Source organism: Tenrec ecaudatus, chromosome 10 (genome assembly GCF_050624435.1).
Source record: "Tenrec ecaudatus isolate mTenEca1 chromosome 10, mTenEca1.hap1, whole genome shotgun sequence".
Taxonomy (NCBI): domain Eukaryota; kingdom Metazoa; phylum Chordata; class Mammalia; order Afrosoricida; family Tenrecidae; genus Tenrec; species Tenrec ecaudatus.
Window position 1 is genome coordinate 141,986,709 of NC_134539.1, and position 15,731 is coordinate 142,002,439.

Sequence of the window (15,731 nt, forward strand, 5' to 3'; positions counted from 1 at the left end):
CCTCACAGGGTTTCTGAGGCTATCAATCTTTTTTTTTTAATAATTAAACATTTTATTGGGGGCTCATACAACTCATCATAATCCACACATACATTGTGTCAAGCACTTTTGTACACTTGTTTCCCTCATCGTTCTACTTGAGCCTTTGATATCAGCTCATTTTCCTCCCTCCCTCCCCACTCCCTCCTCCCCCATGAACCCTTGATAATTTATAAAATATTATTATTTTGTGAGGCTATCAATCTTTATGGAAGAAGATGGCGACATCTATCTCCAACAGAGTAGCTGGTGGTTTTGAACAGCTGACCTTTTGGTTAACAGTCGAACACTCAATGCACTGTACCACCAGGGATCGTACAATCCAAGAGAACCAAATGGAGTGCCTCCGAGTCAATTCCAAATCATAGCCACCCTTTAGGCTAGAATAGAACTGCTCCGTTAGTCTCTTAAGGCCTCCAAGATGGGGAGTCTTAGAGAAATGGTCTCATCTGTCTCCCATGTGGGATCTAAGAAAAGAAGTCTTACAAAAGCAGCATTCTGTAGCCCCCAAGAGAAGAATCCCTGGTTTTGATGTGATTACATATGGGGCTGCTGACTGAACGGTCGACAGTGTGAATCTTTTGAACCGTTCTGTGAGAAAGATGTGGCCGTCTGCTTCTAGAAAGCCTCGGAAAGATAGTACTGCTCTGTCTTATATGGTCACTAGAACCCTTTAAGGCCGTAGGAAGTAATTCAATGCCAACCTGCTTGGTGTCTGGCCCATGAGAGGGGCAGGTGCAGTGACCTATCGTTCTAGAAGGTAGGCTCTTGTTTTGAGGAGTTAGATGGATAGAGTGGAATCGTTACGATCGTCTCGTTCTTTCTCCTTGTCATCAAGGAAATGTCGGATCGTGGATCGTGGTTCACCTTCCTGAGCAGCTTTCTCGTGAGGCGGGAGTCGAAGTCGCCTGGGAAAATGTTGCCCCTTGCAATCGGGTTCTCCTTTTTCGCTGAATGAATTGGCATCCCTCTGGATATTTTGATTGCATTCTTCCTAACTGGTGGACTCTGGGACACGGGGGTGGGGAACGGACTGAGGGAGCGAGAACCCGATTCTACACTGTGGTGAACGCCCCCGGAGTCTTTTCTAAGCAGCAAACCCACATCCACGCCAAACCCCTCAAAGGAAGCAGAACCGGTTGGCCAGGTAGGGAAGTTGCTGAGCGCATTGCATTTGGGATGACTGGATACGAAATCAGAAGAGATGGGGACAGTTAGATGGGGACACGGAATCAAACTGAAGGAGCATGGTCTCATGTCCCAAAGCAAAGGGTCACACGGCAGAAGAGAGAAGCTGGGCTGAAAAGTGACCACATTGCAAAATCCATTGCTTCTCCCCACCTGAGAGAGACCTGGTCGGAAACAAGCAGAGCCACAGGAATGTCTGATTCAGCCACGGGCATGACAAGTAAGGCAAACTAAGACCCACCAACGGTGCCTGGAAGTTTGGAGCTGCCACGGGGCAGAGGAAGGACGGATCCAGTTCACGCGCAGCCTGTGTCTTAGCGGCAAACCCAGCTGGGAAGGTGGGCAGCAGCCCTGGCTTGGCAGGCCATCTGGGGGAGAACTCCCCTACAGCTGGCCACTAACTGCGATGGGATTGTATGCCTCCCTTCTGCTTTGTTGACCTCTTTAAGTTTCTAAGAATTAAGTGTGACTCTCGCTTATGGTGCCTGTTCCTATACATGTTCAACAACAACAACAACAAGGAGACTTTCCATTGAAATCCCTATGCTTTAGGATTAGGCAGTAAACTATAAAGCACCTTGTTGTACAAGAACCTGAGGGTATGGTCCGTCCTATGTACCCAGCACCGCAGGAGGCTGTGTGCTCACTCCATCGGCAGTTCTGGTCCCAGGACCTCTGCCTTACTGTTCCTGTCCCTGGAATGTTCTGCCCCGGGAAGGACTTGCTCTGAATTCCGTGTAGGTGCCTGCTCACAAACATAGCATATTATCAGAGAGCTGGCCCAACCCCCCTATAGAAAGTAACGCAACCACCACCCGCCCCTTGATCTCGACCCCGTCTGGGTACCCTGTTGCCCAGTTCTCCTCAGTACTCACAGTCTCCCACTCCTGCTTATGAGCTGTTGATTGTCTATGATTTTCCCCACAGATTGGAAATGCTGTGAGAGCCACAATTGGGTTTGAGCTCTGCTCATTGTTTTTGGTTTTTTTCAACCATTTTATTGGGGGCTCGTACAACTCTTATCACAATCCATACATGCATCCATTGTGTCAAGCACATTTGTACATTTGTTGCCATCATCATTCTGAAAACATTTGCTTTCGACTTGAGCCCTTGGTATCAGCTCATTTCCCCCCTCCCTCGCCGCCACCCCTCCCTTATGAGCCCTGGATAATTTATGGATTATTAATTTTGTCATGACTTATAACGTCTCCCTTCACCCACTTTGCTGTTGTCTGTCCCCCAGGGAAGAGGTTGTATGTAGATCCCTGTGATCGGTTCCCCCTTTCTACCCCACCTTCCCGCTACCCTCCCGGTATCACCACTCACACCACTGGTCCTTAATCCCTGGATTCCCTGTGTTTCCAGTTCCTATCTGTACCAGTGTACATCCTCCGGTCAAGCCGGATTTGTAAGATAGAATTGGGATCATGATATTGGGGGGCGGGGGAGTAGGAAGCACTTAAGAACTAGAGGAAATTTGTATATTTGTTTTTGATTTTTTTAGGTTAAAATATAATGTTTTATTTGATCTTTGATCCATTTAAATGTTGTTTCAGTTTTTGATTGTTGGTGGGTTTTTTAATAATCATTTTAGTAGGGGCTCATACAACTCTTAAATCATAATCCATACATACATCAATTGTATAAAGCTCATTTGTATATTCATTGCCCTCATCATACTCAAAACATTTGCTCCCCACCTAAGCCCTTGGCATCAGCTCCTCATTTTCCCCTCCCTCCACCTCCCCACCTCATGCACCCTTAATAATTTATAAATTATTATTTTTCCACATCTTGCACTGTCTGACATCTCCCTTCACCCACTTTTCTGTTGTACATCCCCCAGGGAGGAGGTTATATGTAGATCCTTGTAATCGGTTCCCCCTTTCCAACCCACCATCCCTCCACCTTCCCGGTATTGCCACTTGCACCACTGGTCCTGAAGGGATCATCCGCCCTGGATTCCCTGTGTTTCCACTTCCTACCTGTAGCAGTGTACATCCTCTGGTCTAGCCAGATTTGTAAGATAGAATTGGGAGCATGAAAGTGGGGGAGGAGGAAGCATTTAGGAACTAGAGGAAAGTTGTACGTTTCATCGTTGCTATACTGCACCCTGACTGGCTCATCTCCTCCCTGAGACATCTGTAAGGGGATGTCCAGTGGCCTACAAATGAGCTTTGGGTCTCCACTCTGTACTCCCCCCTCATTCACAATGATTATGATTTTTTGTTCTGATGATGCCTGATACCTGATCCCTTCGACACCTCGTGATCGCACAGGCTGGTGTGCTTCTTCCATGTTGCCTTTGTTGCTTCTGAGCTAGATGGCCGCTTTACCTTCAAGCCTTTAAGACCTTAGACATTATATCTTTTGATAGCCGGGCACCATCAACTTTCTTTGCCACATTTGCTTATGTACTCATTTGTGTTCAGTGATTGTATAATGGAGGTGAGCACACAATGATATGATTTTTTGTTCTTTGATGCATGATAACTGATCCCTTCAGCACCTCCTGACCACACAGACTGGTGTGCTTTTTCCATGTGGGCTTTGTTGCTTCTGAGCTAGATGGCTGCTGTTTACCTTTAAGCCTTTAAGACTCCAGACGCTAGATCTTTTGATAGCCGGGCACTGTCAGCTTTCCTCACCACATTTACTTATTCAAAATAGAGCAACAATATAAAACAAAACAACAACTAACCAATGACAAAAAAAAAAAAAAACCCACAACAAGAAAGAAAAGCTTGTAGTTAGCTCAAGGACTGTTTGTTGGCCTTTAGGAGTGTTTTCCAGCCCAATCTGTTGGGGCACCCAGCCCTGGCCCCAAAGTCTACCTTCTGCTTACCCTGGGGGCCTCACTGCTCTGTTCCCTTGCTGTTCTGTTTGCACCCCCTTAGTGTTTTGCCTCGGTGTTGCAGGATCACATCAGGTGTAATTCCCACATTGTGTTTCCAGTGTTGTCCCCTGGAGGACTCTGGGTCAGTGAGGGACATCGTGTATCATAGTGGGACTGGCCATGTGGTCCTCTCTGTGGACTGGCTGCTCTGAGTGGGAACATAGTTCTCAAGGCCTGGTGGGCCAGGATGTGCTCCACTCTCTCCTCCTCCCCCTTCATCTGCTCCTGTGTGCTCCGATCAGAGCTGCAGATTCAGTGCCGTTCTTCTGGGGGGAGGGGCATGTGCCCACGTTGTTGGCCAGGCACCATCCGCTCATTGTTTTTAAGCTGCCCTTCTTTCTTCTTCTTTTTTCCCCCCTTCTTTCTTCTATTCAAAAGACTAGCCACAGCTACTTGTTGGTAGGTGTTGTCAAGTTGATCCCAACTCATGGAGACCCCTGTGTGCTACTGGGCTACTCCACAGGCCTTTCAAACTGGTGGCTTTCCAGAAGTCTCTCTCCCAACATGCCTCTGGGCTGGTTGGAACTGTCAACCTTTTACTGGTTGTCAATTGTTTGTTCTACCCAAGTAATCCCATAGTATTAGCACAAGCACCCGGGAGATAGGACAGTTCTGTGCAATGAAACTTAACCTGTAGCTGGGTCCTGCTAGGGCTCGGGAGGAGCGTTCCAGGCCTGGATGGATCCCCCAGGAAGCAGGGTATGTGCCTCATTCTTTAACTAGATCAGCATGAAGCTGGTTTCTGTGAGGCAGAGGTGAACGGTGTCCCCAGTGTTCCATTTTACCAAACTGCTGGATTCTATCATCTTTTACTTGATCCCCCTCCTCCCCAACGTACTCTCCCTTCTGTCTTTAGGTTCCATAATCCGCTACGACATTTCACAGAACTCTTGAACCATCAAGGAAGTGTTTCACGTGATTGTGGAGACTGGCAAGACCCAAACTGGGTGTCAGTCTGGAGGCATCTCCTGACTCATGTGGATGCGGAGGCTGAGGAAGCAAAACAGGCAGTTCAGATGACAGGTCACTTCTTTATAAGGGTACAGAAACCAATGAACTAGGTCACATGACAGTTGCTGACTCAACAACTATGAACCAGACTTCAGATGCAGGGGAGCCCCATGCAGGACGCAGAGAATTTTTGCCAGTGTTCAGCAAAACAAGGGGCCTTCCAAAAGTTCATGGGCAATGAAATGACAAGAAAGTGGAGTTTTCCCACACACTCTCTGAAGGCCCCTCACACTGGCTGCAGACCTATCTTGAAGGGAAGGCTCTTTACTTGAGCAAGGCCATAAAAGGCTGTGAAGGGTGGTGACTGAATGAAGGGTTGTGATTTAAGATGCATCCCACCCTAATCCTTTATCATAATAAACAACTCACTCCAGAGTGGGACCATGGCCATAGGCATACCTTCCAGGGTTTACAACACATCTCAACATGGAGGAGTAACTGGAAGACAGGGGCCTTGGGGGTGGAGTAGTCACACCTTGGGCTACCAACCCCAAACAACTTTCTCTCGCCCCAGGGGAGAAAGACAGGGCTTTCTACTCCTGTCAAGAGTTACAGACTCCCAAAATCCACCTACAGGGTGGCTAGGAGTTGGGATGGATTCAATGGCAGGGAGTTGAGTTTTTAATAGTTCGGAGGGACATATTAATTCATTGCAATTAATTGTAATTTACTACAGACTTGTAAGTAACCACAAGGAAACAAACATGTGCTTTCCTTGCCTACTGGGAACTCCGCCCCTGTCAGGGATTGCAAGTCTGCTATTGTAGGAGGTTGCTATGGGGTTGGGAGAGAGACCCATAGATGCCTGCCACACGTAGAGCTTCTTAGAGGAGCAGAATCTCAGGGTCCACCCCATCCTCAGTGAATCCCAATCTCTGCATTTTAGCAGGGCTCCAGGTAATGTGTATGCTCATTAAAATTTGAGTAGCCCTGGTCTGGAGCGGCCATGTCTCTTTTTTTTTTATTCCCTTCCCATAAAGGTCCTGGAAGTAAATATTTTCGGCTTTGTGGGCTGCACCATCTCTGTTGCAACTACTCAACTTTGTCCCGGAGCTCAAAGGCGGCCGTAAACAATGCTGGACAAATGGGCGGGTCTGTGTGATGACAAAAGTTTATGGACACCATCAGTGGGAAGATTTTCTTTCATTTTAATGGGTCATGAAATAATCTGCTTTTCTTTCAACCATTTAAAAATGTATAATTCTTTCTTGGCTCGAATGCTACACACACAAAGAAGGAAGGGCCTGATTTGGTCCTCAGTCTGCAGTTTACTGACTGACCCTGGTCTAGACTACAGCAATCATTTCCCAATTATCAAAAAAATCCTTTCCATAAAATGAGATGAACAGATTCTGCTAAGATGAGCCCTCCCACTGCATGTAGAAATGCCTGACTTCTGTTCATCCTGAAGGTGTCCCACGTACATCTTCCACTAATCCATTTTGATCTCGGCTCCTGAGCCTTGCGTGGTGGTGTGCATCAGACCAATGTGAAATGTCCATGGAAGATGTGATTGTCAAATATAGCCCTTTGCTAGCTTCCATAAATGCACGGTGTTCCCCTCTTAAAAAATTCTGAGACACACCAATGTGCAAGACCCAATCAATAAAAACAAAACCAACTCAGGACCACTGAACTGAGTTGATGTCAATTCACAGTGACCCTGTAAGACAGTGGTTCTCAACCTGTGGGTGGAAACCCCTTTGGGGGTCAAACAACTCTTTCACAGGGTCACTCGATTCATAACAGTAGCAAAATGACAGTTATGAAGTAGCAATGAAAATAATTTTGTGGTTGGGGGCGTCACCACAACATGAGGAACTGTACTAAAAGGTCACGGCATTATGAAGGTTGAGAACCACTGCAATAAGATAATGTAGAATTGCCCCTATGTTTCCAAGACTGTGACTCATTATAGGGTCGAAAGCCCTGTCAAAAATAATGATAATTTCTAGCCCAACTATGAGATACAACATCCCTCACTGACCCATAGTCCTACAGGGGACAATGCTGGAGACGCAGTGGGGGAATTGCACCTAATCTGACCCCACCACACCAAGGCAAAACACTAAGGGCGTGCAACAGAACAGCAAGGGGAGCAGAGCAAGGAAATCCTGAGGGAATCTCAAAAATAGGCTTTAGGGCCAAGGCCTGGCACGCAGTCAGACTCCACTGGAAAACAACCTAAAGGTCAACAGACCTTGAACTATTTACATGCTTTTCTTTTTTTGGCATTGTTTTTTGTTGTTGTTTTGCTGTCTTGTTTTTGTGTGCATATTATTATCTCTGCAGGTCTATCTAGATAAGATAGGCTGTACAAACAATATGGAGGATAAAACAATTTACTGATGGTTCCAGGGAGATGTGGGAGAGGGGGAGGTAGGGGAAAGGAAGTGGTGTCAGCCAATCCAGGGTCAAGAGAACAATGAGTGATCCAGGGTCAGTGGCGGGGAGGGTGTTGGGGCCTGGTGGGGCTTAATCAAGGGCAATGTAACTGAGAGGAATTGGTTGGATCCAAATGAAGGCTGAGCATGATAGTGAGACAAGAGGGAAAAAGGGAAATAGAGGAAAGAACTGGGAGACAAGGGGCATTTATGGAGGTCTAAATACAGGAATGTACATATGTAAATATATTTATATATGAGAATGGAGAAATAGATCTATGGCCATATATTTATAGGTTTAGTATTAAGGTAGCAGATGCACATTTGGCCTCCACTCAAGTACTCCCTCAATGCAAGAACACTTTGTTCTATTAAACTGGCATTACATGATGCCCACCTTCCAGACAAGGTTGCTGAAGACAAATGGGTGCATAAGCAAATGTGGTGAAGAAAGTTGATGGTGCCCAACTATCAAAGGATATAGCGTCTGGGGTCTTAAAGTCTTGAAGGTAAACAAGCGGCCATCTAGCTCAGAAGAAACAAAGCCCACATGGAAGACACACACCAGCTTGTGTGATCATGAGGTGTCGATTGGATCAGGCATAAGGCATCAAAGAACAAAAAATCATATCATTGTGAATGAGGGGGGAGTTCGGAGTGGGGACCCAGGGACCATCTGAAGGCAACTGGGCATCCCTTTACAGAAGAGTCGTGGGGAGGAGACGAGCCAGTCAGGGTACAGTGTCACAATGATGAAACATACAACTTTCCTCTAGTTCTTTAATGCTTCCTCCACCCCACTATCATGATCCCAATTCTACCTTACAAATCTGGCTAGACCAGAGGATGTACACTGCTACAGATGGGAAGTGGAAACACAGGGAATCCAGGGCAGATGAACCCTTCAGGACCAGTCCCAAGAGTGGCGATACCAGGAGGGTGGAGGGACGGGGAAATAGAAAGGGGGAACCGATTACAAGGATCTACATATAACCTCCTCCTTGGGGAATGGTCGACAGAAAAGTGGGTGAGGGGAGACATCGGTCAGTGTAAAACATGGAAAAATAATGATTTATAAATTATTGGGGGGGAGGGAGGGTGGGAAGAGGGGAAAAGAGGAGCTGATGCCAGGGGCTCAAGTTGAAAGCAAATGTTTTGAGAATGATGATGACAACAAATGCACAAATTTGCATAACACAATGGATGTATGTATGGATAGTGATGAGTTGTATGAGCCCCCAATAAAATGATTTTTAAAAATCATGTATAAATTATCAAGAGTTCATGAAGGAGTAAGGGTTGGGGAAGAAGGGGAAAATGAGCTGCTACCTAAGGGCTCAAATAGAAAATGTTTTGAAAATGATGGCAACATATGTACAAATGTGCTTGACACATGGATCGATGAATGGATTGTGATTAGAGCTATAGGAGCCTCCAATAAAATGATTTAAAAAAAAAGGCTACGTCTTTCGCCCTTGGAGCAGCTGTTAGCATTGAACTGCTAATTTTGCATATACCCGGAATTCATTCTCTTCTGTACCTCTGATTATTTTACCTCTCTGCTGTTTGGAAGGAACATATAGTGCAGGAAAAGGGTCTTATTAAAAGGAAGAAGAGCCATCTGGGGAAAGAGTTGCAGGAGAAAACTAGAGAAGCAGGGCTTGATTTTCAGGAGAAAACAGATCGTTCTAGCAGCAGTGGGCTGCTGGGAAGAAGGCACTGTGCCCAGGAGACTTGTCCAGGACAAGTTTCTGAAGCAAGGTGGTCAGTAAGGGGATGAGACGCCTATTTAGTGCGAGAGTGTCTGGCAGAGTCCTGGGCCGGATGAGCTGGGGTTGTTTTTTTCTCTCCTTTAATCTGTAGTGTATTTTCACGGTAACGGAACACCTTTCCATTTTGTTAGGACCCAGGAGCAGAGAAAAATAACATTCATGAAGTTTTCATCTTATTACACAAAAAATTAAAAAGCACACATGATCACCTGATGCCAGGGAATGCGCACTGTGTGTCAGGCCCAGCACTGAGGCATTCCCCATCCTTCCTGCCATTATAAGCTGAAGGCACTGCAGCAACTGGGGATGTTGGTTTGTTTGTTGGTTTTCCTGAGAGGCAGACAAGGGACTGGGGTGCAGTTGGCTGGCCACAAACACCGTCTTTGATACTGCCTTGTAGGGGCAACATCACTTTCCCCAATCCTTTGTTTCCTCGGACCTTTAAAAAACTCACAATTCTTGAGGATGTGGGAACAATAATACAAGCAGCAGATCAAGTGGCTTTCCTGTTTTTCTCTACTTAAAACAAATAAACAAACAAATGTAATCTCATTAAGGTGATATCAAATCCTCTTTGTTATTCAGAAAATAATCCTTTGAGTGACTCAGTACATGGGCAGCCTGGTTTCTTGGTTAAACAGTTTGCTCACAAATCAATCCAATAACAAATGTTATCAATCTTTGGGCAAAAGTGTGAAGTTATGTTTGGGGATCATTTATTTAGGAATTACAATGGCAGGCACATATACAGAGGGGCTTCAAAAAGTTCATGGAAAATTGAAATGAAAAGGCAGTGAAATTTTTCCTTGAACTTTTTGAAGTCTCCTCATGTATTATCTCAATTATTCCGCCAACAGGCCCATGAGGAATTAATACACCGTTTTATGTATAAAATTAATACACCCTTTTATGTATAAAAAGAGGCTTAGGAAGAGGACATGATGGACACATACCCCCCCACCCCTGCAAGGGGATGAACAATAGAAACCATGGTGGGGGGATGGAGACAGCGGTTAGTGTAAGATATGAAAATAATAATTTATAATTTATCAAGGGGTTAGAGAGAGGGAGGGGAAAAATGAGGAGCTGATACTAAGAGCTCAATAGAAAGTAAATGTTTAAAAAATAATTGATGGCATATGACAAAATAATAGTTTATAAATTAACAAGGGTTTATAAGGGAGGGGGGAACGGTGAGGGAGAGGAAAAATGAGGAGCTGGTACCAAGGGTTTATGTAGAAAGCAAATGTTTTGAGAATGATGAGGGCAACAAATGTACAAATGTGCTTGACATACAATGGATGGATGGATGATGTTGTATGAACCCCCAATAAAATGGTTTAAAAATTGATGGCAACATATATACAAATACACTTGATGTATGGATTTTTATAAGAGCTGTAATAGGGCCAATAAAGTGATCCTTTATATATATATGGCTTAGATGAGTTAAAGATCTTGCTTCAGGCTCCACAGCTGGTCAGGGCCAGGGCTGAGGTCTTACCTGAGACTGTGACTAGGCAGTCTGCCCTCTGAGCTCCGAACATACGAGGGCCAGAGGAGCAGCAGTACAGTCAAGTGAGTGTGTAAACCTGCTCAAAATGGTTTGCTATGATCTTTGTCGCCAATGATGATGGATATTGTATTCGAAAGAGGTCGCTCGATGATCCTTGGCGTGGTACCAGTCCTAGAGCGGCGCTGGGAGTGAGGACAATCCTTTGGGAAAGAGGGTTAAACTATTGCAGTTCTCCCTAGAACATATTGACTATAAGGTACTTGGAAGCAACCAACCAATTAAAAAACAAAGATTAGGGTGCTGGTTTTAAAATTAAATGTTAGAAAAACCTGAATAACTGAATTCTTCTTTTGGAGACTGACTGACATATGCATATTAGCATCTTGTAAGCTCTAAAAAAGATACAATGCAAAAAAGGGATTTTGCTTAACTCATAGTGAGTCGGCCAAGGTGACCTTCCTTAATCAACCTGTGACCAGCAGAACACACCTTGGAGAACAATAGAGCTAGTCCAAAGGCGTGTCCAGCTCTGTGGTCCTCTCTGTGACTGCGAATGTCAATCTGGAGGACTTGGCATTGAAGGTAGGACAGATCAGGTGATCACTGTATCTGTCGCTTCCATGATTGAAAACCTTGTCTGGCTTGCGCCATGTACAGCTGGTGGGAATTGGGTCTTTGCATGGGAGCTTGTCATTTGTCAGTCCATGAGAAATAGAGTCAAGCACATTTTAAACAAGTTGGTTATGGACACAAGGTTAAATAACAACCTAAGAGGAGCCAACTGACAACAGAGTTTTGTTTTGAAAATACTTACATTTCTCTGGGAAAGAGTGAGTAACATTATGTATATGCTTTGGCCTATTGTTGATATCTGAGATTTGCAACTTATAAATAGAAGCACCCAATCTCTGTGGTAAGCAAATTCATTAAATTCCTACAAGTAATTCCTAGTGGGAGTGGTAAATCTAGACTGGGGTTGTTAATAGGTCTGCCCCCTCACCCCCCGCTGAGAATTCTTGGACACACAGAGAAGAGCCACTAGAAAAAGTGAGACTAACCATCCCATCTTTCTCAGTTCCAATTAAGGACTTTGCATAATTATATTTTAAAAAGGTGTCATAGACTCTTAGACCTAGAAAGGGCTTCTGTAATGTTCCAAACCCTTCCTTTACAAGAGGCCAAGGGAGCTTGGTGGGGTTAGAGGCCCAGGTTTAAGAAGGGCTGGACTGGAACTCAGTCCAATGCCATTTCTCTTAGCCTCTTAAGACATTCCAGGGTCATTTTAAGGCATGACTCACTTTAGCATTCCTTATCACGACACAGGGGATCTCATTTGCTCTGAGATGTTGGGCGGTGTTGAGGGGGTTGGGGCAAGCCATAGTTCTCCAGCCCTGTCCTGAAGTTTGGAGTTCGTGGGTGGGACAAATCTTTAGCTCTCTAGGCGGATACACACAAGGTTGGAGGTTCCATCCACTCAGAGGTGACCTGGATGAAAGGCTAGAAAACCAACTGCTGATTTTCTACAAACTACGGGGCATAGTTCTGCTCTTGACATCCATGGGGCTGCCATGAGTCAGACCCCGTTAAACTTTTCTCATGGCTTAGAGGTTGCTGCCACCCCTTGATTGCCCTGCACCTATGCCCTTTTTCTCTACCCGTCCCCAACTTCTTCAAAGTTATCTTTGTTAACATATGTGTGCACTTCCCAAGTCCTCTGGGATCCGAAGGGCGATGACACTCAGTTCAATGGTGGTTTTCCAGTGGTTCCATTTTCCCTGAGGCTTTGGAAGGTTGGAGAACAAAAGCGTTTACTGCCGTGCTTGGCTCTTTCCAGTCTGTACTGTTAATAAGTTTTGGAATATGGGCAGAAACTCCAGTCGGAGTACTTGCCTATACCCTTGGTAAAGCTCAGGCTGCGATTCAGTAACTGAACTTGTCTGTGGCGATCTGCCTGTAGTCCTTAAGCCATCTTCAGACATCGCGGATCGAGAAATCATGAGAGGAAAATAATATGTGGGGAATTCGCACTGGAGCCAGCTTCCCAGCCCGTGGGGAGCGGTGGAGTATGCGAATTTGTTCTTTGACGCTTGGTGATCGGAGGGAGCGCCCTTTCCTATGCAGGAAGCCCTCCCTCCTTTGCTGCAGGGGCTACTGCGTGCGAGAGCTCCCGTCGCTATTTCTGATTCCTCAAAAGAAATTCGGAGGGGCAGGCCTCTTTTTCACATTCCAAGTGCTTCTCCTCTTAGATCCCTTGAGTACCCAGGAGGGCCGCGTTTTTTAGCTGGAGGGTGAAATGGAACCTCTCCCTGGGTGCTCGGAGCGAGTCCCTTTGGGGCAGCGCCCCCCCTTCCGGAGGGCAGCATCCTGGTGGGGGTGGGGGCTCAGCTTTGATCCCAGGGCACCTTTTGTCCCTGGAGACGCCCTGCCAACCAGGTATGTGGAGGGTAAGTGCTACTCGTTTTCCAGGGCGGCTAGGGTGGGCTGGGCGGGGAGGAGGCTCTGGGGGCGGCGGGCAGTGGGAGCCGGTGACCACGGGTGGGCGCACGGCACTCACTAACTGGGCGTCTCCAGGGAACTTCGGGGGTGGGGTCCACCGGCTCAGGGACTTCCTTCCTCAGATGCTCTTCGGAGGCAGGGTAACCCCACCGCTCTCCCGAACTCGTGCTGAGGGACTGAGCCGGCGCGGGGATTCGACCCCGAGAAAACCCGGGCCCCGGTGGAGCGACCCCTGCAGCGCCGGGCACCCGCCCTGCTCCTCAGCCGGGGCCGGTCCCACAAAGACGGCGGCGGGACGTGCGGGGCTCGGGGAGCAGGGCGGACCCGGGCCGGGCGCCCCTGAGGCGGCCCGACCTCCCCTCGCGTAGCAGCTCGGCTGCAGGCGCCTTCCGAGCGACCGCCGGGGCTCAGCCGCACGCTGAGGCGGCGGCTTCCGGTGCCGGGCGCGGGGTCCCCCGGTTAACCCCTGCCCGCCAGCCCGGCCGCTGATTGGAGGAGGCGGGGCGCCGGGGCTGCGGGGACCCTTCCACCTTCCTTCTTCTCTCCCCCTCCCCCCGCCGTCGACGCTTCCTCCACCCCCCCAGCGCCCCCCCACCCCGCCTCCCAGCCGTGCAAATCTCGCGAGGAAACACGCGGTTTCACTAGTGTGTTTACACCGATCACTACTAATCCGGACCGAACCGATCCGGATTAAGGGGCCCGGAGGCGGGTCCTGGGCACCAGCGGTTCCGACCCCCCCGCCCTCCGCGCCGCACCCGAGTGGCCCCCCAGCCGAGAGGCCCCCACCTCCCGGCCCGGCCTGAGCCCTCCTGTGCCTCCCTTGGCCTTTGTCCGGCGCCAGGAGGCCGGTCCCGCGCCCCCCCGCGGCCGCCCGGGCCCGGGCCCGCGTCGGGCGCCCGGCTCTGTACGCGAGCCCGGGGATCTGCGGCCTCCGCGGCCCCCTCCCCCGCCCGCCCTCTCGTGGAGCCGGGCGCCGGCGGCGGCTGCCCGGGCGGGGGGTTGCGGCGTCCAGGAGAGGCCCCGGCTCCGCCCCGGGCCTGCCCAGGGGGAGAGCGAGGCGACCCGCAGCCGGGTCGGGTCGGGGCCCCTCCCGGGAGGAGCGTGGAGCGGCGGTGGCGGCGGCGGCAGGTGAGCGGCTGCGCCCCGGGCGGGGGCGAGCGTCGGGCCGGAGGCATTAACCGTCCCGCGGAGCCTCCCGGCCCTGAGAGGCAGCGGCCGGGGCCCAGCCGGGGACCGGCGGCGGCCGCAGCCCCCGGTGCCGAGGCGGAAGGGAGTCTCTGAGGGCTGCGGGTCGCCGAGGGCCCGGCTGGAGATGGGGGAGGCCCAGGCGGCGCCGGCCTGGGAGTGGGCCCGGCGGCCGGCGGCGAGCGAAGGGCACCCCAGCAGCTGGAGGCCCCGGCAGCCGCCCTGGCGCCCCCGAGAGCTCGCCCTCCCGCCCTCCGTGACAGGTGGGCCTGGAGTTGGGCAAAGTTTGGAGCCGGCGGGCGGCGAGGGGCGCGAGGAGCAGGCCCCATCGCTCTGGCTCCCCGACGGTGGGCCACGGGGAGGATCCCGGGCCCGGGCCCCGCCGGAATGAGCCGGAGCGCCGGCTTCCTTAACAGGAGTTGACATGAAATGGCATAACTGCCGGGGCGTCATTTTCCAGGCCCGGTCCGGCCGGGTTGGAGCCGCCTTGGGAGACTGTTCGCGAGACCCTGGGCTCGGAGGGAGGTTGCAGCCCAGGGCCGAGCGAGAGGCCAGGAGGCTCCCCCTCACCCCCTCCAGGGAAACTCGGGGTCCTTGGAGCGCCTCTCTCCTTTCCTGCTGAAGCAGATGCCTTTACCTTTCTGAGAATTGCCCAGACCTCTCTCTAACCTGCCCTGGTGTGTGTGGAAGGGGGGTGGCGGTGGTGGTGAAACTTTGCCACCTTGTCAGTCCCCTTTGGCCCCAGGCTCCCAATGCAGGAAGGAAAATGAAACCGGAGGCCTCCTCGGGTGGTGTCTGGACGTCGTGGAGTTGTTAATTAAGATCGCAAGGGAAGGTTGGCGTCATGTTGTCAGGGAACTTTTAAGCCGTGCCCAGACACGCCAGCAGCCCCCCCCCCCCCGTGTCGTGGTTTACCCTTTCCACCTGAACGCCCCAGAGAGAGTTCGGGTGACTGGGTGCAAGAGTTGATCTTGGCAGAGGATGGACGTGTTGGCCTACTCAAGCCGACCGTGCATTCGTTGGTCATGGGAGGAGTTTAAACATGGTGTCCTCCTGCCCCTCCCTGCTTAGCAGGAGGGCTGAAGCCGATGCGTGGAGGCCGCCGGAGCCTGACTGCCCCAGGGAGTGGTGGGAAGAAAGATGGTGTGAAGGAATGGTGGTGGGGTGGCATTGCACCCGAGTGCATGATGTGACTGGCTTCCCCATGACATTTGAAATAACGAATTCCCTTTTTGTCATGA

At 49.7% G+C, this 15,731-nt stretch overlaps 1 protein-coding gene across 7 annotated transcripts in view; it reads left to right on the forward strand.

Moving 5' to 3' along the window:
* Positions 1-12,986: 12,986 nt before the first annotated feature.
* Positions 12,987-15,731, forward strand: part of TLK2 (tousled like kinase 2) — a 131,144-nt gene continuing 128,399 nt past the window's right edge. For 2 of the 7 annotated variants that reach the window (XM_075562028.1, XM_075562030.1), the window contains exon 1: positions 12,987-13,253. In XM_075562028.1, the coding sequence (XP_075418143.1) occupies positions 13,103-13,253 (151 nt within the window). In that variant the 5' untranslated portion in view covers positions 12,987-13,102. Of the gene's footprint in view, positions 13,254-13,956; positions 14,434-14,602; positions 14,754-15,731 lie in introns of those variants that run through there. The other 5 variants (XM_075562027.1, XM_075562031.1, XM_075562026.1 and 2 more) reach the window with 4 other exon arrangements.